Source organism: Nomia melanderi, chromosome 12, assembly GCF_051020985.1.
Source record: "Nomia melanderi isolate GNS246 chromosome 12, iyNomMela1, whole genome shotgun sequence".
Taxonomy (NCBI): Eukaryota; Metazoa; Arthropoda; class Insecta; order Hymenoptera; family Halictidae; genus Nomia; species Nomia melanderi.
In genome coordinates, this window is record NC_135010.1 from 15,639,255 (window position 1) to 15,658,923 (window position 19,669).

At 40.4% G+C, this 19,669-nt stretch overlaps 6 protein-coding genes and 1 non-coding gene across 13 annotated transcripts; 4 read left to right on the plus strand and 3 right to left on the minus strand.

The window, feature by feature from the left end:
• Positions 1-1,130: 1,130 nt before the first annotated feature.
• On the minus strand, positions 1,131-3,908 carry LOC116431873 (mitochondrial import receptor subunit TOM40 homolog 1). Of its 3 annotated transcripts, XM_031987911.2 has the most exons (8): positions 3,789-3,902; positions 3,619-3,723; positions 3,004-3,407; positions 2,798-2,912; positions 2,469-2,722; positions 2,215-2,376; positions 1,961-2,110; positions 1,131-1,858 (listed from the first exon to the last, which is right to left on the minus strand). In XM_031987911.2, exons 3-8 carry the CDS (start codon positions 3,194-3,196, stop codon positions 1,719-1,721), a joined length of 1,014 nt encoding a protein of 337 aa, XP_031843771.1. In that variant the 5' UTR covers positions 3,197-3,407; positions 3,619-3,723; positions 3,789-3,902; the 3' UTR covers positions 1,131-1,718. The 3 variants fall into 3 exon arrangements, with proteins under 3 accessions (XP_031843771.1, XP_031843772.1, XP_031843770.1); XM_031987912.2 differs by lacking the exon at positions 3,619-3,723 and having other exon boundaries at positions 3,789-3,908; XM_031987910.2 differs by having other exon boundaries at positions 3,619-3,872.
• A 203-nt stretch (positions 3,909-4,111) lies between these two features.
• mRpL14 (mitochondrial ribosomal protein L14) lies at positions 4,112-4,787 on the minus strand. Its single transcript, XM_031987915.1, has 3 exons — positions 4,751-4,787; positions 4,492-4,692; positions 4,112-4,430 (listed from the first exon to the last, which is right to left on the minus strand). Exons 1-3 carry the CDS (start codon positions 4,755-4,757, stop codon positions 4,177-4,179), a joined length of 462 nt encoding a protein of 153 aa, XP_031843775.1. The 5' UTR covers positions 4,758-4,787; the 3' UTR covers positions 4,112-4,176.
• A 206-nt stretch (positions 4,788-4,993) lies between these two features.
• On the plus strand, positions 4,994-5,743 carry mRpS28 (mitochondrial ribosomal protein S28). Its single transcript, XM_031987914.2, has 3 exons — positions 4,994-5,293; positions 5,363-5,484; positions 5,544-5,743. Exons 1-3 carry the CDS (start codon positions 4,994-4,996, stop codon positions 5,701-5,703), a joined length of 582 nt encoding a protein of 193 aa, XP_031843774.1. The 3' UTR covers positions 5,704-5,743.
• Positions 5,744-5,896: 153 nt separating this feature from the next.
• On the plus strand, positions 5,897-9,493 carry Mccc1 (Methylcrotonoyl-CoA carboxylase 1). Its single transcript, XM_031987908.2, has 9 exons — positions 5,897-6,487; positions 6,568-6,631; positions 6,716-7,100; positions 7,404-7,738; positions 7,803-8,099; positions 8,219-8,431; positions 8,496-8,990; positions 9,075-9,263; positions 9,347-9,493. Exons 1-9 carry the CDS (start codon positions 6,450-6,452, stop codon positions 9,455-9,457), a joined length of 2,127 nt encoding a protein of 708 aa, XP_031843768.1. The 5' UTR covers positions 5,897-6,449; the 3' UTR covers positions 9,458-9,493.
• Positions 6,041-6,114, plus strand: TRNAI-AAU (transfer RNA isoleucine (anticodon AAU)). Its single transcript has one exon. It is a non-coding gene; the product is annotated as a tRNA-Ile (tRNA).
• A 188-nt stretch (positions 9,494-9,681) lies between the features above and the next one.
• LOC116431872 (transmembrane protein 209) lies at positions 9,682-12,719 on the plus strand. Its single transcript, XM_031987909.2, has 8 exons — positions 9,682-9,926; positions 10,018-10,143; positions 10,209-10,510; positions 10,596-10,910; positions 11,006-11,139; positions 11,228-11,554; positions 11,631-11,852; positions 11,954-12,719. The coding sequence occupies exons 1-8, from the start codon at positions 9,880-9,882 to the stop codon at positions 12,080-12,082; spliced, it is 1,602 nt and encodes a 533-aa protein (XP_031843769.1). The 5' UTR covers positions 9,682-9,879; the 3' UTR covers positions 12,083-12,719.
• LOC116431870 (uncharacterized) lies at positions 12,222-19,367 on the minus strand. Of its 5 annotated transcripts, none has more exons than XM_076372452.1 (5): positions 18,872-19,366; positions 18,375-18,713; positions 17,750-18,095; positions 16,023-17,673; positions 12,222-15,830 (listed from the first exon to the last, which is right to left on the minus strand). In XM_076372452.1, the coding sequence occupies exons 2-5, from the start codon at positions 18,549-18,551 to the stop codon at positions 13,841-13,843; spliced, it is 4,164 nt and encodes a 1,387-aa protein (XP_076228567.1). In that variant the 5' UTR covers positions 18,552-18,713; positions 18,872-19,366; the 3' UTR covers positions 12,222-13,840. The 5 variants fall into 5 exon arrangements, with proteins under 5 accessions (XP_076228567.1, XP_076228566.1, XP_076228568.1 ...); XM_076372451.1 differs by having other exon boundaries at positions 18,375-18,771; XM_076372453.1 differs by having other exon boundaries at positions 17,750-18,011; positions 18,375-19,367.
• Positions 19,368-19,669: the final 302 nt, after the last annotated feature.

The following is a 19,669-nucleotide window of genomic DNA, read 5'->3' on the forward strand; positions in this document are numbered from 1 at the left end:
ACTTTTGTAGACAAAGAACGACGATGATGAGGAAAGCGCAAACAAAGGGTATTTATAATGTTGCAAGCTAATCGTTATACACGAGATAAATCTCCGTCGATTCTTACCGATCGTATCTTGGATGATTCACGCGATCCGCATTTTCGCGTGTTCCACAGCAATGCACAGTAACGAATGGTCAATAATTGAACGATGGGACGATCGAAGATCGGAATATTTGAGAAATCCGTGATAAAACGTTGTCGCGAAGCGTTTGGCAGCCTGTGATCATCTCGGTTGGTTAAGGGACGCGAGTTGCTGAAAGTAAATCGATATTCGACACTCGGTTTCTTCGTCTTTTACTCGTCCCGAACAAATCGGATCGACCTATCGAACCGACGTCGACGCTGTCGCGTACGCATTTATTCGTCCAACTCACCACGCGTTTCACTGGCATTCTATACGCAAATTGTTCTGTGTTTTCCGCGTTATTAGCGCATGGAAGGCAGAGAATACGCATCGCTTGAACGGGAAGCAACCAGTTTGTGGAAAAGCCAGCCTTTTCATTGTTAAATGCCTCGTACACGTATCTCTTTGAAATGCCGAGTAGTGCGCAGTGACGGAACAACAGGGTCGCCATATGCCCGTGTATCTGCGATACATCGCAATCTCAGCTTTTACCGCGACTTGACCGTCTCGTTTCCTTTCGTTTACTATAAACACCGTTTTAGTTAATTACGAGAAACTATCGTCGCATCCTGATCAATGAAAAGAATCTATCGAATGATTTCGCTTCGAAAGCAAACGAGCAAATTGTCGTTATCGCTTTCGGTTAATTATCGACGTCATGTCGCATCGCTAGTCCATTCAAGGTGAAAACAACTTGTCCCGCAACTACGTGCAACGTATAAATATATCCTCTATAGAAAGATGGATGATTAAATAACCGGTGAAAAGTCGTATCGACGTGCACCCTTATTCCTCGAATCGTATGTATCGACCGATGCTCGAAGCTTCTTCTTCCCTTCGTTATCAAGTTATATCGCAGCATTTCCTAGATCCAGTGGCAACTGTTGCCCGAGAAAAGAATAATTCACAGCCGCGAAAGATTAGGGACAAGTGGGAAACGAATGAAAATTTCTTCATTGAAATGAATTTCTTAACGTCAACTTTATTTGCATTCTCCTTGATCGCGCTCCTTCGATTCCGCCATGATTAGTTTCTCAATCAAATGTTCCTCGATCGACTCTTTCCTCTGTTCGGGTACGCGTGGCACACGCGTACACACGAGTTTCCGCTTCGATTGCTTTTCGATTGCTTTTCGATTGCTTTTCGATTGATTCGGAACGAATGCGCCTCTCGATGCTCGATATCATTCTTGATGGTAAACCGTAACAACCATATCACTGTACAGTTCCATGCTATTCTTTCTCATCCATACGCGAAAAAGCCAACCAAGACTGCATGCTATGGAATAAACGAGTACGCGCAGCAAAACCATAGAACCCTGGTGATCCAGTGTTTCTTCGATAAGAAATAAATCAACAAAACAAATATAAACACGATGGTGAACGAATGAGGTAATCAACAAGGAGAATCGGAAAGAATGGGTATTATCGACGCTAGCTACAATTTCGTAAGAGGAGTCCGCACAGACATCGAAATACACTTATGGTTTCTCTTGTTCAATTGTTCGGCTAAATCACATACGCAATCGATATCAAACTACCATACTATCCTTAACCAATTATCAGTCCACAGCCCAGTCTAAACTGTTGTTTACTATGATTCATCATACCGCTTAGAGCGAATGAAAATGGTAATGGTTGTAATTTCTTTTCCAAGACAGCACCTACCGTCCAATTAGTGTCGACGCTTCCTACGAGAAAAACAAATATCAGTTTCATCCCTTTAACGAGTGTACTTCACCGTTGAACTTCAGGGTATCTTATAAGGGTAACATTCGAAACGAGCATCATACCTCTGAACACTAAATCGGCCTTGGGTAAATCGACTTGATAAGCAATAGTTCCAGTGGATTCCTGTAATCTGTTATTAATTTCTAATTCTACGCCAACTTGCAACTGTTGACTAGCTTTCTGATGGAAACACAAGTGACAAGCGGTCAATCCTACCGAAAAAATGGAAATGTTACCACGCGACTTCTTTCAACGATAAAGCCAAGTAAAATGCGACACGTTCAACGGTATCGAAACACCCAAATTTAAAACACACCCAGACCACCACTGATCGTGGAATCTCCGTTCGTGTATCTTCCAGCGACCGAAACAACGGTAACCTGACCTCCTGGTATACCGGGTCCTCGCTGATAAGCAAGTTCACCGCCAAGCGCGACAGATGGTGTTATGCTTCGAAGGTAATGCATCACAAACACACCTGGAAGCAATAACTTTTACGATAACTTAGCCCCGACTCTACTTTGTTCTAATATTTCCTATCGATGTTTTTTCTTTAGCTCGTACTCTTACCAGAACCGTCCAGTACGTCTGGATTGCCTAGAGTCAGGGAGACCGTATAAGCATCCCCACGATAATCCGTTGTCATTTGCACGGCGGTAAATTTATTCCTCTGTATCTGAGTCGCCAACTTTCCCCTTAATCTTTGTCCAAACTGATGAATCACGTTAGCATTCAGATTTCCGCTCGGATCAATGTCACCTAATAATACGGGATAAGCTTCTGTCGGTACTGGTTGTTTGGTACCCACGTATGTTGCTCCAAACCTAAATTACAACAAACAAACTTTCTATTGTCTGTCCGATTAAACCCAACTAAAGTTCAAATAAGCAGAGACTTACCTGTATCCCGACGGAGTACAGGAACTCATATTTATCGTATGAGATATTTGAAAATGATTACTAAGACCCTTACTAACCATCAATTTTGCTCCTTCGAAATTTACAGGAAACACATCTATCGTAACATTAACGTATATCGATCAAACTACATTCGATTCTACTTACATTCATTCGGATCGAATTAATACACTAAACTTCGAAGATACCTTTGCATTTCTTGTGAAGATCTTCGATTGTGCCAGGATTTTCTATGCGATCCAGGCCTTCCGTGGACGAATACAGTCCTACGGATGGATCTTGTTTTCCTACATTTGGCGGTATACTTAGACCTGGAGGTGCCGGCGGCGGTGGCAGTGGCGGTGGAGGTGCTGTAGCAGTAGCGGCTAATACGTTTCCCATTTCCGCTCAATTTTATGATTAACGATTCTACTAATTTTCTCTTTCCAGATGCAAATGGTAAACCACTGAAAGTCTTGTACTAAACGTGTACCTCTGCACTTTAACACAAATTATCTATATCCATACACTTCCTCAGCGGAAGATCCCTGTAGTTAAATCGGTCGGCGTGCTTCTCCCGGAGTCGCCATTTGTAAGAGACAACTAGCGCCACCTAGACCACATGATATTTCTATCGAAACAGACTTCTCTGGGTGAATATACAACGCGCAACGGCAGAGAATCATGATGTTACAGAGAGAACATTCGAATTTTCAACGTCAACATTTTTCAAATGTCACTTTCTATCGAAACTGACGATACATTCGTATTATCCTAATACTTTTGTTTATCAAGTACCTTAATGAACAAAAATAAAATGATACCTTTCGTAAGGGATGGCCGGCTATACATACGTGGAGGTACTAGTCACTTATAGTGACATTCCCCTCGTGAAAACCTACCCACTCCATATCAACGTTTACCTATTTCTATTGAACACGGAAAATTCCTTAAGCAAATACACGTGTACATGGTGTCTCGAGGAAATACTTACTTACTAAAGTAGAGCTAGTTGGGGAACACTATTTTCGAGTTACTGACACGAGGGGAGTAACTACTCAAAGTACTCGAGTTGAGCACGTGCTAAGACTCGATGACGTAATCGTCTGAAATGCCGCCATAATTGAAGATACTGTGACACCGTTTGGCGGGAATCGAATAACAGGCGAAACCTGCCTTTTTAATTATTATTTCTTATAAAAATAAATATTAACTATTACCTAAGCCAGACCATAGCCAACAATCTGATTGTTGATTCAATCTTCAACGGTAACGTTTTGTACAGGAAATAACAGGGGATGAAGATACAATAGCGCGTACATCAGGAAATCTTTTAATGGTTAAATAACATAAAAATTGCTTCTTCTACATGTACAAATTAATTAAATAAATTTTGTTGCAATAGCTAATAATTTTGTATAATCTGCTCCTTTACTGTAAGTCTTCTCTTTTAAAATTGTTCGCAAAATGTGCGGAATTGGAACATGAATTCTAGTACCTAAAGGTGTTCCATTATCATCTATCAGTACTATATTATTGCTGTCAAATTTTGGAACCTTTGGATTTTGACGCTGTTTTAATCCAACCAGTATACCTTTTTTCTTCTCACCTCGTATCGCAACCAACACTTTATCTCCTGTACCATTTAAGGGAATTAATGCACGATAAATGATGGAATCTATCGTTTGGATACTCACCGATATATCCAACTCCTACTTTATTATATACGTGGATACAACGTGGCGGTTTTCCTTCCAACATAGCTTGTTTTCCTATTGCACTATTATCCACGACTCTTAATCTTGTTAATTTTATTATTTGATTAGAAACTGTTGATGTACAAATATTTCTGGACAACGGTTTAACCAACAGTCCGCTAATAACCATTGCGTAATTTTCTGAAAACGTCAATATTCAATATATTTTTCACATGTTACGTACAAATTATTATGATACCGAACATAATGCGCCGTTGTACCGTCGATATCGAGTAGGTTATATACGTACATAAATTGCAGATAACAACCAATATACAGTTCATTAAACAAAAATCAAGAATTTTTCTTAGATATTCAGAAATCTTCAATATTCGAAATTACCTTGAAACCGCGGAAGATATTTTTTCCCAATGTCTTAACTGAAAGTTTCAAAGAAACTGGCTTTTAAGAAGACCTACTGATTGAACATAACCTATTCTATATGTACACAACGTGTAGAATCATGGACAAGATACAGTGTTACAGAAAAATAATAAGACAGTTACACTTTATTCAGAAACTTCGTGCAAGTTCGATACTTGTGCGAAATTGTAGTACAAGTAAAAATTCAAACGACGAATTAACAAGTATGAAAGAACAAGATACCGATATTACTAAACCTAAGCTAAGTGGATTTGCGGCATCCTACGAAAAATTCGCAGCTTTAAGTGAAGATAATGCTTTGAAAAATGTCAAGTCTCGTTCGTTTACCTCTTTGATTCGACGTTCCAAGTTTATAGACGTAAATCTTGTATATTCTGTAATATTAAATCTAGTCTAATATCAGTTGATTGAACCACTTATATTTTAGCTTGGAGATCCCCAAGGAAAAGTTGTGGTTGGAAAGATATTTAATGTTGTTGGAGACGATTTATACATTGACTTTGGATGGAAATTTCATTGTGTATGTCCAAAGCCTAAAAAGAACTCTAGGTAAGCAACAAAGTAATTTTAGTTGCAACGTATCTTGATCGACAAATCTTGATTTTCAGTAAATACGTCAGAGGTTCTATGGTTAATCTAAGAATAAAGGATTTAGAATTGTCTACAAGATTTTTGGGGTCAACTACAGACTTAACAATATTGGAAGCAGACTGCATCCTGTTAAATCTAATATCCTCTCCAGTACAAGATCTATACAAAGAAGAGTAAAATCTTTTTGTACCACATAATAAAGACTCTCAAACGCGTATACATGTTAACCTTTCTTTGTTTTTTATCTTATTTACTGTTTTGGTATTTCCTTAAATTAATAATGTTAAATTATATTCTATGAAAAGAAAGATGTATTTGTTTTCATACATTCTATTTTACATTATATTTATCTATTTATACAAGAAATTTATTAGCCATATTACAATTATGTAACATGTTCAGTTGTAAATATACAGCACAAAACGGAAGATGACTTAGTAAATTTATCGAGTAGTTGTCCATTGTAATTTGAATTTTGATTCTTATTTCTAATTCCTTTCTCTTCTATAGAGAAGGCCTATTAGCTCAGTTGGTTAGAGCGTCGTGCTAATAACGCGAAGGTCGCGGGTTCGATCCCCCCATGGGCCAAATTTTTTTTTCTTTTTCAGTTAAAAAAGATTAAAGTTTACACAACGATGTTACGAAATCCCATAAATAGACAGAATGTACGATCGTAGTATGTTAAAGATGTAGCAATGTCTAAGACTATGTAAAGTACCTAAGTAGGGTACTTGCATGTTTATAAATTATCTTATCTCTTAGCAAGCGGTGTATCCATTTAACCTCTCGATAAAAATGGAAGATCGCTCTGTTTATGTGTATTTATCTTTTTCGTTATTTGACGTGAACACACTAAGGAATAAACAAGACAAAATTGAACGATATTGATCATTACTGAACTGAACTTGTTACAGAATTAGAACATGCTTCTATTTGAAAAAGTAATTGCTCCTGCTTCGCAGTAAGTAAATTATTAAAAATTGTCGCAACTCATCGTTACCGAACCGCACATAATATTTATGCTTTTATCTTTGATTACAGTAAGTTAATTGCAAATACACGGAACATGCAGGTCCTAAGAATTTCAACAAATAGATTCGATAAGGTAAAGCTTAATATTCAGTAACGGAATGACTTTCCCCCTAAACAACTCACCGATTACCAAATACAATTTTTATATCGATCATAGATTCTAATTGCGAACAGAGGTGAAATAGCATGCAGAGTTGCAAGAACTGCCAAGAGGCTGGGAATTCAAACTGTGGCCGTGTATAGCGAGGCGGACAAAAATTCCATGCACGTAGAACAAGCAGACGAAGCCCATTGCATTGGTCCAGCACCTTCTAGTCAGAGTTATCTGCGGCAAGATAAGATTATGAGTGTAGCAAAAAAGTCAAAATGTCAGGCAATACACCCTGGTTACGGATTCCTTTCAGAAAATGCAGAATTTGCAGAACTTTGCGAGAAAGAAAACATTACGTTTATTGGACCATCTGCAAGTGCTATTAGAAATATGGGAATGAAGAATACGTCAAAGGCTATAATGATGGAAGCTGGAGTTCCTGTTATAGCTGGTATAAAAATCTTGTTGCAGAATAATACAATGTGTTTCATCTATGTTATCAATTTCATACCTCTTTTGCTTTTGGCAGCAAAAAAGGTGCTCAAAGATAAGGTTGTTTAGCAGCACGAGAAAAATACCAAGAACAAAGTATATCTTAAAGATTATTCTTTTCAATATCTTCTTCGTGCCTTTAGGGTATCGGAGGTAAAATTTACGGAGGTATTTTTCTTTCGCCCGAAATAACGATAACTCAAAAATACATATTTCATCGACAGTACACATTGCGTTAGACGTTCATGAATAATTATTGCAGGATATCATGGAGACGACCAGTCTAATGAAACGTTACAGCTGAAAGCAAAAGCGATAGGTTTTCCGTTAATGATTAAAGCTGTACGCGGTGGAGGCGGAAAGGGAATGAGAATCGTTTTCGAGGAATCGAAGTTTATCGAAGCCTTGGAAGCCGCGAGAACCGAATCCGAGAAAGCATTCGGCGATGCAGCGGTTTTGCTCGAACGTTATATTCCTGAATCGAGACACGTCGAGGTGCAAGTTTTTGGAGATAAACACGGAAATGTTGTTCACATGTTCGAAAGGGATTGTTCTGTTCAAAGGAGACATCAAAAGATTATCGAGGAAGCTCCCGCGGTACGTTAACATTTCGGATAAGTTAAAATTTAAACAAGTCTGACGTGTACACGATGTATCGTAGCCTGAAATCTCGGCGGACGTAAGATCGAATTTAGGTATGACAGCAGTTAAAGCCGCCAAAGCGGTAGGGTACGTTGGCGCAGGTACCGTGGAATTTATAATGGATCGTACCGGAGATAGTTTTCATTTCATGGAGATGAATACTCGTCTTCAAGTGGAACATCCAATTACCGAAGCAATTACCGGCTTGGATTTAGTTGAATGGCAATTACGAGTTGCAGCAGGAGAAGAACTTCCATTGAAACAGGAACAAATCCTACTTACCGGACATGCATTCGAGGCAAGAATTTACGCCGAGGTAAGCGATTCGATGAATTTGCGTTTCGGTCATCCTGTCGGCTGTTGTAAAGGTGAAACTCTGTAAAACCGGAGTAAACGAAATGAAACGAGCTGTTATTTTTCTCTATTCTTTGTCAGAGTCCAAGGAATGGTTTCCTGCCAGGAGCTGGGCAGCTGTTGTACCTGAAGACACCAAACGATCTGACGAAAGCAATTAGGGTTGATACCGGAGTCCGTGAAAACGATCAGGTTTCGGTACATTACGATCCGATGATCGCGAAACTGATCGTTTGGGGAAACGATAGAGCAGAAGCGTTAGCCGTACTGAGGTCGCAACTAAGCGAATATAATGTAAGTATATATGGCACAATAACAGTTGAATATTCCAAGTTTCATTTCGATACATGATTTTCAGATAGCCGGGCTAGACACTAACATAGAATTCATAAAGGATTTATGTTCTCATCCTAGTTTCCAGCGGGGTCAGGTATACACAGGATTCATAAAAGAACATTTCGAAGAATTGTTTCCAAAATTATGCGTTCCAAAGGCGGTAACGTTGCAGGCTGTTCTCGCTTCGATATTACACGAAGACCTATTCTCGTTACAACATTCGCTCACAACTAACGACCCTTTCAGTCCTTTTGCTACAGAAACTGGATCAAGGTTAAACCATACCCTAACGCGAACCTACCGTTTTAATGTTCACGATAATGATATCGATATCGAAGTAAAATACGTCGAGCCTGAAGTTTATTCTATGAGGTTAAATAAAATTGGTCCTTGGACGAAGGTAACAGGCACGTTGAAAAGAAAAAAGAACTCGTTAGAATTATGCACTGAAATCGACGGTAAAATCACCAGGACATCGGTAAAAAAAATTCAAAACAAGTTATATTTATTTACCAAGGTTAGTATTCTTTATAAATCTTCGGAAATACTGCTTAAATATTCTTTGATGTTAATTTTCATTTTCTTCTGCTTTTTTTGTAAGGAGCGAGAGTGGCAATTCAGTATACCAACTATGAAATTCCTTTCCAACGTTGCGAGCAACGATTTCGAGGTGGATCCATACAAGGCGCTAAGTCCTATGCCAGGTTTCGTAGAAAAAGTGTTTGTTGCGAAAGGAGATTTTGTTAAAACCGGGGATTCCCTACTCGTTATTACTGCTATGAAGATGGAAGTGCGTTTCTTACAAACTTCATAAAATCATTGTTGACAATACAATTTAATGTTTAATTGAACACTAACTTTGCTTCTTTACAGCACACCGTCAAAGCGTCCATAAATGGAACAGTTGAGAATGTTTTGTGTTCAAGAGGTGAAAACGTGCCGAAGAATAAGCTTCTCGTTAAATTAACCGAATCTGCATCTTGATGTATAAAAATTATATAAAATCTGTTATTTTCTTTAGTACTATCTATTTCTCGCCATTTCATCCAGAATTCTATTTTGTTATACATGTCAAATTTACGCTACGTTACACAAGTATAGTTGTGCGAAACATTCGCAGCAGAAACCAAGTATCTAGCTAATTCGATTCCTACTAGGAAACCTAAAATCTTGTATTATCGGTAATATCGAGCGCGACACCGAAATGGTACGAGGGTCTCGCGACCCCTGGAACCCTAGACGAAAATTCCCATAAGCTGCAACTGAAGGTAAAGGCGCGCAAATTGAAGAAATTCGTTTTACGTGGGTAATTGGCGCAGACGCGTCGGAGGATACCACGTTTCTGTTGTATTAAACAGACGGTAAAGTTCTTTCGGCAAGTAATTTGTAAAATACACCAGTAAACAATGAGCAATTTTCGTTCTCCGATGCGATGTATTTCTCCTAATGCAAGGTGAGATAATGAAATGATTAAAAGATAAATGAAACTAAGGTTAGTTCGATTCTCAAGTGACTTTCGTATAGTTACGTTATTGTGTTCGTAGGGTTTTAACCGCTAAACCTCAAGTTGAACAAACACTCGATATCAGACAGGCACAGAATAGAGCCAGGAACAGTATCACATGGTTCTTCGTCAATAGTTCCCTTCTTGGAATCATCGTGTTCGACATGTAAGGAATTCGAGTATTTCAAATGAACAAACGAACAATTTATTACTTGTCACGTTGATTTGCAGATTATATGGAGGTGCCGCTTATAAACCGTTTTGCTGGGTCGAGTGGTGTTTGGCCTCTATATTTGCATTGAATGCTGTTTACCATATCGCACGATACGCTTGGGCAACTTTCACTTTAAGACCAGTTATTCTTTATCCTAGACAAAGACGCTTGTTAGGAATATCCGACGATGATCCCATTTTCAAAAATGAAATTCCGTCACCTCAGAAAACATCGGAGCCAGCGTTTCCTTTGAATTTGTCTTGCATCAGTCTAAACAGACGTCTCACGTCTCTAGGTTCTCCAGGATTAAACGAAACCAGTATATAACGTTCCGTTATCGTTTTGTTCGTGCGTTAACTTCCTGATAGGGTACGCGTATTATATGGTAATCATTCTTTTTCTAGAGAATTTTACATCGACAAGTCCATTTTTTAAATATAATAGTCCAACCTCTCAGAAGTCGACGTCCAGCCCTAACGGTTCATTTAATAAATCCCTTAATGCTTCGATGAATGGAACTGGCGAGGATTTGATTCAAAGCGAAAAAGAACTAGAAAATTATTTGGAAGAAACTCGACAGAGGAAACACGTTCTGTCCACCGATATCGATCAACCTTCTAACTTGCTTAGTTCCTTCTGGTCTCATCCTGCGATTAAAAGTCCAGGAGAAGTTTCACCTTTGTTAAGAAGATGCGTGTACCAATTAGCGCCGATCATCGGTATTACTATTTATTAAAGTTTTTCTACAATCAGCTAAAACATTAGCAAGATTTTCTAGTCGGTTATATCTTTAACACGCATTCTGATTTTCTAGATAAATCGAAATCTACCAGTCCTGGTACCGAAGAAGGACACTCGCCCAGAGGTATGCTAGGTGTATTAGACGTTTGGAGAAAATATAGAATCGATCCGAACAAAGTAAACGAGTGGACGGCTAATCTCCGAATGGTAAGTGAAAACAATTGAATGTTAAACGAACGTTTCGATAATTGTATCTGTACTAATTGTTAACCAGTTGTTTTTTTCTATACTTTAGTGGATCAGTAAAACAGTAGTCGAACGAGTGGCTATGGAGATCGATAACGTTTGCTCCGCTCTAGTTCGCCATGGATTGAGCGATTCTCAACCAGGACACGTGGGTCTGGATAGATTACGAAAACTTGCTCAAGCACCATTTTTAGTCACCGCGATTCCTACGTTACCAACTTTAGTACCATTTCTGGAGCTTTCCAACAATCAGGAATATTTGATTAATAGGATCAAAGTCCTCGCGAAAGGGGGTTCTATGAGCGAATTCAAATGGAACGGCGGAGGTTTCCATAATGGCAAAGAATGGGATTCTAGTCTGCCAACTGATTCTGCGGTAATTTACTTGATTTCGTGTAAATGCACTGGTATTGTAATCATTTGTTTAACATCCAGCTTCGTTGCATGTGCAGATAATCATGCATTTGGTATCGACGTATATGGACACGCAATTAGAAGCTCCATTAGATCAACCCGATGCACGACCCTTCACCTCGAGATACATGGCTAGATCAGGAATGACTTTACCACGTAGCAAAGGTCCCATAATAGTGTGTCAATCCATAAATCCACCTCATTATAGTTTTGCACACAATGGCGACTCCTTGCCAAACGATTACGAAGAAATGCAGCGGGTAAATATGCTTCACCGAGCTTGTATTCTATTCGTTTCCGCGATACCGTAACGCGTCTCTTTTATTATTCAATTTCTTTCATTCTTTCATCTCGTTTTCAGGGTAGGAACAACTTGTTTCACACGTTACTGTTGTTTTTATATATCATTAAGACAAGAGATCACGGCATGTTGGGTCGTGTTAATTTAGGTACATCCGGTATAAACGTCCTATGGGTAATCGACGGTTAAACGATTAAACGATTAAACGATTACTAGGAAATATGATAATGTATTGATTAAATCAGTGGCATTACTGTGATCTTTCAACATAGGTTAACAATGATTTTGCCATCATTAAATCTGGACCTAGAAACGCGAGAAGAAATACTTAGTACTACAAATGCTTTACTTTATTCACAGTATTTACGTCTATGTACAAATAAATCACAAAACACGATCCATATTTCATCAACATAAATTCTCAATTATTTGATATTATTGTAGAATTGTGGTATCACCTTGATGATGACAAACATTTCTTAACCGTTCTTGCTTGTGGTTTCTGCCAATTCATTAATGTGTTTATAGGCACGTGTGCGTGTACAGAGACGCGCGCACTCGTGTGTGTTGTGTGTGTATGTGTGTGTAGATAATAGTAGATAATAGTAGATAATGGAAAAGAAGAAAAATCGGCAGAAAACTTGATAGGATTTTGTCAAATGGAACGAATCTCAATCAATGGTCAAATAAATGCGTGCGTAGATAGAATGGATCGCGCATACGTTTGAGTTTCTATTAATTAAAATTTTTAACACGCTATTACAGGGAATACATGTGTTCATTGTTGGCGTTACTATTGATACAATAAATTTTTTATACAATTTTATATCGCGTTTTTATTGTAATCTAACGACCGAAAGTCATACTTTGTAAAAAATTATGTTACACACTCGCCGTGCAATTTATGATACAATCTTTGGATAGTGGTTTTTTGAGAAATCAATCGGTATGTACATGAAAGTTCAACGTCATAATAAAATAAAAATAAACTGTTCAACGCGCGGTTGAGAACGAAAAATGTATTCGCTTCACAAGCGAATGCCCAATCTTTCCGAAATGTATTTGCAAGTGCGCGTAATGTTTCCGGTGAAAAATACCTAAATCTAGAAAAGAAAAAAACTAAATGTAAAACAAGATACATTCCCTGACGAATTTTTACATGTACACACATATACATGTATTCATGCATTCACTTTACATTATTTACGTATACATATACGTAACACGTATACCTATGCAACGTGAATTCTTTTGTTGGAATTTCTTGAACGTTATAAGAGCCACAAGGAGTCACAAGAAATGAGAAATGGTTCAGAAATAATGAGGACGCACTGAATAAAAAGAAAAGGAAGAAGAAGAAGAAGAAGAAGAAGAAAACAGAAGAAAAACGATGTTTTTTGCAAATAACAAATCTTGTACTCGTTAAAAGCAGGAGAAAGCAACAGTTTCCAGCTTCCCTCTCTTTGTTACCCATTCACTACGTTATCTCACCCCTACGCATTCTACGGCTCGATACTCCTTTCAATATAAACAGAGATATACAACATATAGTACAAAATTAAAAAGGTTATCTCGGATGTTTCACAATTTCGTTACTTGTTTCGCCCTCTTTCATTTATCTTTTGCACTTACCGCTTTTCTCTCTTAATTATCATATGAAAATGTGTTCGATGTCATTAGAAAAATCTGCAGAATATAGACAGAGAGAGATTGAGAAATAGAGAGATTGAGAGAGATTGAGAGAGAGAGAGAGAGAGAGATTGAGAGAGAGAGAGAGAGAGAGAGAGAGAGAGAGAGAGAGAGAGAGAGAGAGAGAGAGAGAGAGAGAGAGAGAGAGAAGAGAGAGAGAGAAGAGAGTCGATCGGTTGACCGACACGCCAGGCTTTAGCTGGACCGGACAAAGATGGACGAGAGTCATTTGCAAACGCACTGAATAAAGTTTACAATTTAAGTGGTCGTAAACAACTTGGTTCCCTCCGGCAATATAACTTCTTCGCTGATATCGGCTACCGTTACGGTTAGAGGGAAGATTAGGGGCATTATTATTTCTTGGTGCTGCGTGACTTGTTGAGCAGCAACTGGTTCCGGTTGTCTAGTAATTGTAATAGTTTTAATGTTCTGCGTTTTCAATAATTGAGTCTGTCCAAGAGCCGTCTGCTGATGCAATATCCTCTGCTGATTCTGAGCGGACTGAACTTGCGTCAACGTCTGGCCACGGTTTTGATTCTGAACAAAATTTTGTTTGCACCTCTTGCTATGGGCATATCGACTTCCATTATTATTGAACCGGCGATCACAGGTTGGGCAAGCGTACGGTCTCTGTCCGGTGTGAATGAACACGTGCTCCTTGAGGGATTTCAAACGACGGAAATTCTTCGGACAATACTTGCAGTGATACTTTGCCTCGCCGGTGTGCGATGTCAAGTGATTGGCAAGCGTGTCGGCTCTGGCGAATGCACGCGAACAGTATTGACAAATGTACGGCCGCTCTTGGGTATGCGTTCTCATGTGCATTTTTAGGTAAGCGTTGGTCGTGAAGGGTCGGGAGCAAACCTCGCACACGTACGGTTTAATGCCGTTGTGAGCCCGAAGGTGGGCAATCAACGTAGTCGACTGAGTGAAGCTTTTCGAGCAAATCTCGCAGAGGAATCTCTTGGAACTGTCGGTTTCTTTGTTCTTCTTAAAGGTCCGGTCATGCTTCGACAAATGATTGGTCAATTGTTCTTCCTTGATGAAACGTTTCGTGCAGCGCGTACACTTGTACGGCTTAATCATGTTGTGCTTAGCCACGTGTATCTTCAAATGTTCCCTTCTGTAGAATTTCTTCGGACATATGTCGCAAAGGTACTTCTTCCCCTCGTGAACCTGAATGTGACGCAACAGTCCTTTCCTGGAAGTGTACTGTTTGTTGCACTCGGTACACTCTAAGCCGACTATATCGGTCCTTCTCTTCCTGCCGATTTTCTCTCCCGGCTTCTTCTCTTCCGGCCTCGGTTCGATGTCCCTCAAATCCTCTTCCGTGAGAATCCCTTCGGTCACATGTTTGGACCTGTGCTCCCGCAGTATTTCGTTGTTCTCGAAACTGTCCCCGCAGATGTTACACTTTCTCACCTGGTCAGGATTCTTCTCAGAACATTTGTCGTAGTGAGCTTTCAGTTTGTCCTTACGATAGAATTTCACGTTGCAAATGTCGCACTCGAAATTCGGTTCCTCGTGCAACAGCTGATGCCGCAGCAGCGACTTTTTCGTGCTATACCGTTTCTTGCACTTTGCACACTCGTGATTGTCCATCGGCCAATCCAGACCGCTTTCAAAATCGGAATCGTAATCGTCGTCTTTATTGCCTTCGCTCGACTCGATTCCTTCGTTCGCCGCGCAACTCCTCTGCCGTTCCCTCTTCTCCCCGAGCTGCCTGTGCTTCTCCGACTTGCTTGTTTTCTCGTCTTTCACGTGCTGCTCCATGTGTTTCGTCAATGACTGTTTCGAGCTGCACTTTTTATTGCAACTCGCGCATTCCAACTCCTTCTTGCAATTGTGTTTCTTCTGAGAAGAGATATCTCGCTTGTTTCGCCCGTAACTTCCATCCGTGGGATTCCGCTCGATCACTTTCTCGTCCTGTTCTTCCTCGTCCTCGTAATCTTCCAAACCATCTTCCGTCTTGATCTTATCGATAATTTTCTGCGCAGCCTTCGCGGCTACTCGTTTGATCCGTTTGTTAGGGTCGTACTCTTGTCCGTGAATGAACGTCTTGTGATTCGTAGCTATGAGATGATTTCGTAAAGTGAGTTCGTTGCCGAATGTTTTATTGCACTCTGTACACTTGTAGTTTTTAATTCGTTCGTGCTGCTCCATATGCTTCTGCAATAAATCCATTCTTGCGAATCGCTGATAACATATCTTACAAGTGATCTCAACCATCGAATGCGTCTCCATGTTTCTAAATAAAACAACATGCAGTGAGTACGTTAAGTCGATTCCGAAGCAGTTCTGTGACAACATTATAAACGTATCGTGATCGTGATCGTGATCGTGATCGTGATCGTGATCGTGTGCGTGTGCGTGTGCATGTGCTCAATATGATAATAGATGTTACGAATATACTATAGTAAGATAGTACATTTACACTTACCTCATCTTCTTCGATCCATTTTCTACCACTGACAATTGTGTCTGACGTTCCCTTTGTCCTCGTTCTTCCTCCTTCTCCTTGCGCCTTTCCGCATCGCCGATTCCTTCTGCCTCTCTGTGTTTATCCTCGACATCGTAACCGTCCACGTCTCTGTCGACTGAAAACACACTGCCTGTTTCCAAGTCTTGTTCGGACAGTACACCTTCGACGACATGTTTCGCCCGATGGTTTCTCAGCTTCTCCAACGAATCAAACTCCTCTTCGCATACGCTACATCTGAGAGTGCTGTGGGAAAACGTGTGTTTTCGTAAACCGCGTCTAGTAGAGAATTCTTCCAGACACTTGTCGCAGGCGAACGATTCGGTGCGCGCTTCGCGTTTCATTCGTTCGTCGGTTTCATTCAAATTATTTCCATTTCGTTCTTTATCGCTGCCGCCGCTCGATTCTTTCTCTTTTCCTTTCTCTCTTTCCCCTGTCCTGTTCCCCCCTAGCCCCTCTCCATCCTGTTCGGCCTCCCCGTCTGTCATTTCTTCTCCCGTTCCTTCCCCTTTCTCCGATTTTGCCGTAACCGCGCCTTCTCTTCTTCTGACTCTTTTTCGGTACTCGGCATTCGAATGATCTTTGTCCGCGTAATCCTCGAGATCCAAACTATGCTCGTCTTCGTGAAACGAAATTTCCAACGGCATCGGTTCCTCCTTGGCTTCTTCTTTTTCTTTCTCGTGCTTCTTCAAGTGTTTACTGAACGAAATGATGTATATGTATTGTTTACCGCAGTAAGGACATTTATTCGATCTTTTACCGGATGGAGGCAACTTTGTGGGACTGCAAGTATCTTTCTCGGATTTCTCGACAGTTTTCTTCAAGGACAAGGCTTTTCTCACTTCCTCGTGAGAATGCATATGCTCCCGTAAAACGTTCTTCGAGAGAAATTCTTTGTCGCAAAGGTAGCACATGAAAAAGATTTTTTCCGTTTTATCCGAGTCTTCAGCTTTCTTGAGCCGCGAACTCAAATTGAGATTTTCAAAATAATTCTCCTCGTCGGAATCTCGTATCGGATCGGTATTCCGTCGAATCAGCTTGCGTTTGCTTCTCCTCGTGTCGCTTTGACACTTGGAATCTTCCTCTACCTTGATATCCGCTTTCAGACTCTCTCGTTTCCCTATTTCACTTTCATCTTCGTTCCCTCGATGGGTCACGTCAGCCGCTTTCACCAACAAATTTACATATTGAACACAATCTTCGCGCGAAAACGATTCTTCGGACATCAACTGATGCTGTTCTTCGCGTTCTTCTTCTTTTCGTTGACCGTCATTTGCCAATATACATTCTTGTTGCAAAATATAGTCGTGCTCTACCGTCGAAATACTCTCGATACAATTTTCGGGGGTTTCGTGTTTCAAAATCTTTTCGTTATCTATATCGTTGACGGCTTTGCCACCCTCTTCGTCTTCTTCGTCTTCCTCTTCTTCTCCCTCGCCCTCTCCCTCTTCTTCCTCCTCGTCTTCCTCTTCGTCTTCCTCTTCTTCCTCCTCCTCTTCCTCTTCTTCTTCTCCCTCTTCCTCTTCCTCCCCATCTTCCTCTCGGTTCGAACATTCGTCTAGCATTTGATCCGGCGCGATTACTTCATCCGTTACCGAACCACCGTGCTGTTCTAAACGCAAAAAGAGTTTTAACAACGCTTGAAACTCAACTTTCAATCTCGAAAGAAATGTTTCCTGTTCATTTACCGGTTATCGCCTGCTCCTGCTCTGCTAGTTTTTCTACTTGCAACAAAGCCAATTGATCCTTCAAAAGGGAAGACTTTTCTTCTCCGGACATCGTATCCAATGTTTCTACGGTACTTTCATAGTGATTTTCTATATGCATCTGCTCTATGTCTTCGCTTCTATCTCCCGCCTCTAGATGTACTTCGACCTCGTTGAAGAACAATTCTTCTTTCATATTCATGGTAACGAATCTTTCCCTTAGAACCGTATCGGCTTGTTCCACCTGTAATTTAAATTCGTACGCAGATTCAAGTTTATCCGCGCATATGCAACATACGCGTGTCGGTAAGCCGTCGCCGGGTAACATCTAAAACAATCGAAGAACACTGTAAATGTATTTTTCGGTCATTAGTCGTGCTACGATAACATACTGGTAAAGAAAAGTTTGGCAGAATAAAAAAGTAGAGGTACGAAAGACGAGAGGATTGACAATAAAATCTAGGATACGCTATTCGTGAAAGGTTATTTCACTTTTCTAATTAGGTAAGGCTCGAACTGCGCATTCGATTTCTATAGAAAGTTTCGTAAGTAAAGACATTTCACTATTTTTTTCTATTAAATGTAACCTCTAAATGGCAAGTCTAACCTTAACGTTTGCAAAGCTCATCGCTTTTGTTGACAGAGAAGAAACCTCGTTTTCTAGAAACAAATCTCGCATCACGAGATTACCAAGGAGACAAACGCGACATATCTCCACCGCGGATACAATGCTATCTTCCTCATTTTGCGCTGAATCAGTCGTATTTATCTCTACGGCGTCCATGTTTTGTTTGGCGGACTAGGTGATCCGTAGCAGTGCTTGTTTCCTACAGTCAGCAGCTCGTAGCCTGCAGACCACAGACCCTTTCAAGCCTCTGGTTCCTTCCAGACTCATATACTAACGGTCAGTCCCGGCGAGCCTCGCAATAATTCACACTGCATCAATCTGTCAAACGTAATATCACTGACTTTTCTTGCAGATTAACTGTTGTCGCACCCCTTTCCTACACCACACACAAATATCCGCATCGGTGATATTATTTCCAGCATGTAATCACGACACTCTTTGCTTTGTACGATCTAATCTCGCTTATATGTACGTACACAGTCTGTTGCCAGTCTATGATCGTCATGTGGCTCGCAATCTTACACATTTCACTCCACGGTGTCTTTCGTTCGTCGCCTGAAAGTTCAAGTCACGTCTCAACTTATTTCACGGCGTCACTATCGAATTAAGTAGCGAGTAGTATTCGCAAGTTGCGTTAGATGGCTCGCTCCGATAGTATCGGAACCTAATAATCCGCTCGGGATAAACGAGAATTTCTTGCTTACGAATCTCGATGGTAATATAGCGACGATGCCATAGGCGGTCTATCGCTACAAATCTTCCCGCGAACGCCAAGCTTTCCGAAAGATTTTACGTCTGACCTTTTACGTTGCAGTATCTTACCGCGGAACCTGAATATATCCAGCAATGTCGTCTCTCTCATCGGCCGAAAAAGGGTTTCGATCCGGACGAACCGATCGCCTAGTTCCAGAACGACACTGCAAACCTGTTACACCGATTAAAGATTATGATGATCGTAGAAACACGGGAAACCAACGACGCTATTTTTCAAAAATTCCTTTACAGGCGCACAAACGGTATTGCCATCTAGCGGCGATTCGCGGAAACTCCAATTGGGATATAAAGCTACATATACCGAAAAAGTGAATGGTCTCGCCATCTAGCGGCGAACCGTTGCAACTAACTTTTCCTCGTGCGCCACGCATAACCGAGGCCGAGTGTCATTTAAACTGTCATTTGAAGATTTGTCGCTAATAGTCGGCCAAACGCCGATACCTTGCGTATCGCACACCTGTGGACGCTTGATGTTTGAGAAGCACGTCGAACGCGGTAAC

Coding starts and splice junctions, on each gene's coding strand:
- LOC116431872 (XM_031987909.2), top strand. CDS start 9,880: ATGAGCAATTTTCGTTCTCCGATGCGATGTATTTCTCCTAATGCAAG. Junction 10,144..10,208: donor GGAATCATCGTGTTCGACAT/GTAAGGAATTCG, acceptor GTTGATTTGCAG/ATTATATGGAGGTGCCGCTT. Junction 11,853..11,953: donor ATTACGAAGAAATGCAGCGG/GTAAATATGCTT, acceptor TCTCGTTTTCAG/GGTAGGAACAACTTGTTTCA.
- LOC116431870 (XM_076372452.1), bottom strand. CDS start 18,551: ATGGACGCCGTAGAGATAAATACGACTGATTCAGCGCAAAATGAGGAA. Junction 18,096..18,374: donor TGAGCTTTGCAAACGTTAAG/GTTAGACTTGCC, acceptor CGATTGTTTTAG/ATGTTACCCGGCGACGGCTT. Junction 15,831..16,022: donor AATGGATCGAAGAAGATGAG/GTAAGTGTAAAT, acceptor TGTTTTATTTAG/AAACATGGAGACGCATTCGA.
- LOC116431873 (XM_031987912.2), bottom strand. CDS start 3,196: ATGGGAAACGTATTAGCCGCTACTGCTACAGCACCTCCACCGCCACTG. Junction 2,377..2,468: donor AGACGTACTGGACGGTTCTG/GTAAGAGTACGA, acceptor TATTGCTTCCAG/GTGTGTTTGTGATGCATTAC. Junction 2,111..2,214: donor CACGATCAGTGGTGGTCTGG/GTGTGTTTTAAA, acceptor TTTTTTCGGTAG/GATTGACCGCTTGTCACTTG.
- mRpS28 (XM_031987914.2), top strand. CDS start 4,994: ATGTACACAACGTGTAGAATCATGGACAAGATACAGTGTTACAGAAAA. Junction 5,294..5,362: donor GACGTTCCAAGTTTATAGAC/GTAAATCTTGTA, acceptor CTTATATTTTAG/CTTGGAGATCCCCAAGGAAA. Junction 5,485..5,543: donor AAGCCTAAAAAGAACTCTAG/GTAAGCAACAAA, acceptor CTTGATTTTCAG/TAAATACGTCAGAGGTTCTA.
- mRpL14 (XM_031987915.1), bottom strand. Junction 4,431..4,491: donor AGTAGGAGTTGGATATATCG/GTGAGTATCCAA, acceptor TAAATGGTACAG/GAGATAAAGTGTTGGTTGCG.
- Mccc1 (XM_031987908.2), top strand. CDS start 6,450: ATGCTTCTATTTGAAAAAGTAATTGCTCCTGCTTCGCA. Junction 8,100..8,218: donor AGGCAAGAATTTACGCCGAG/GTAAGCGATTCG, acceptor ATTCTTTGTCAG/AGTCCAAGGAATGGTTTCCT. Junction 9,264..9,346: donor TTACTGCTATGAAGATGGAA/GTGCGTTTCTTA, acceptor GCTTCTTTACAG/CACACCGTCAAAGCGTCCAT.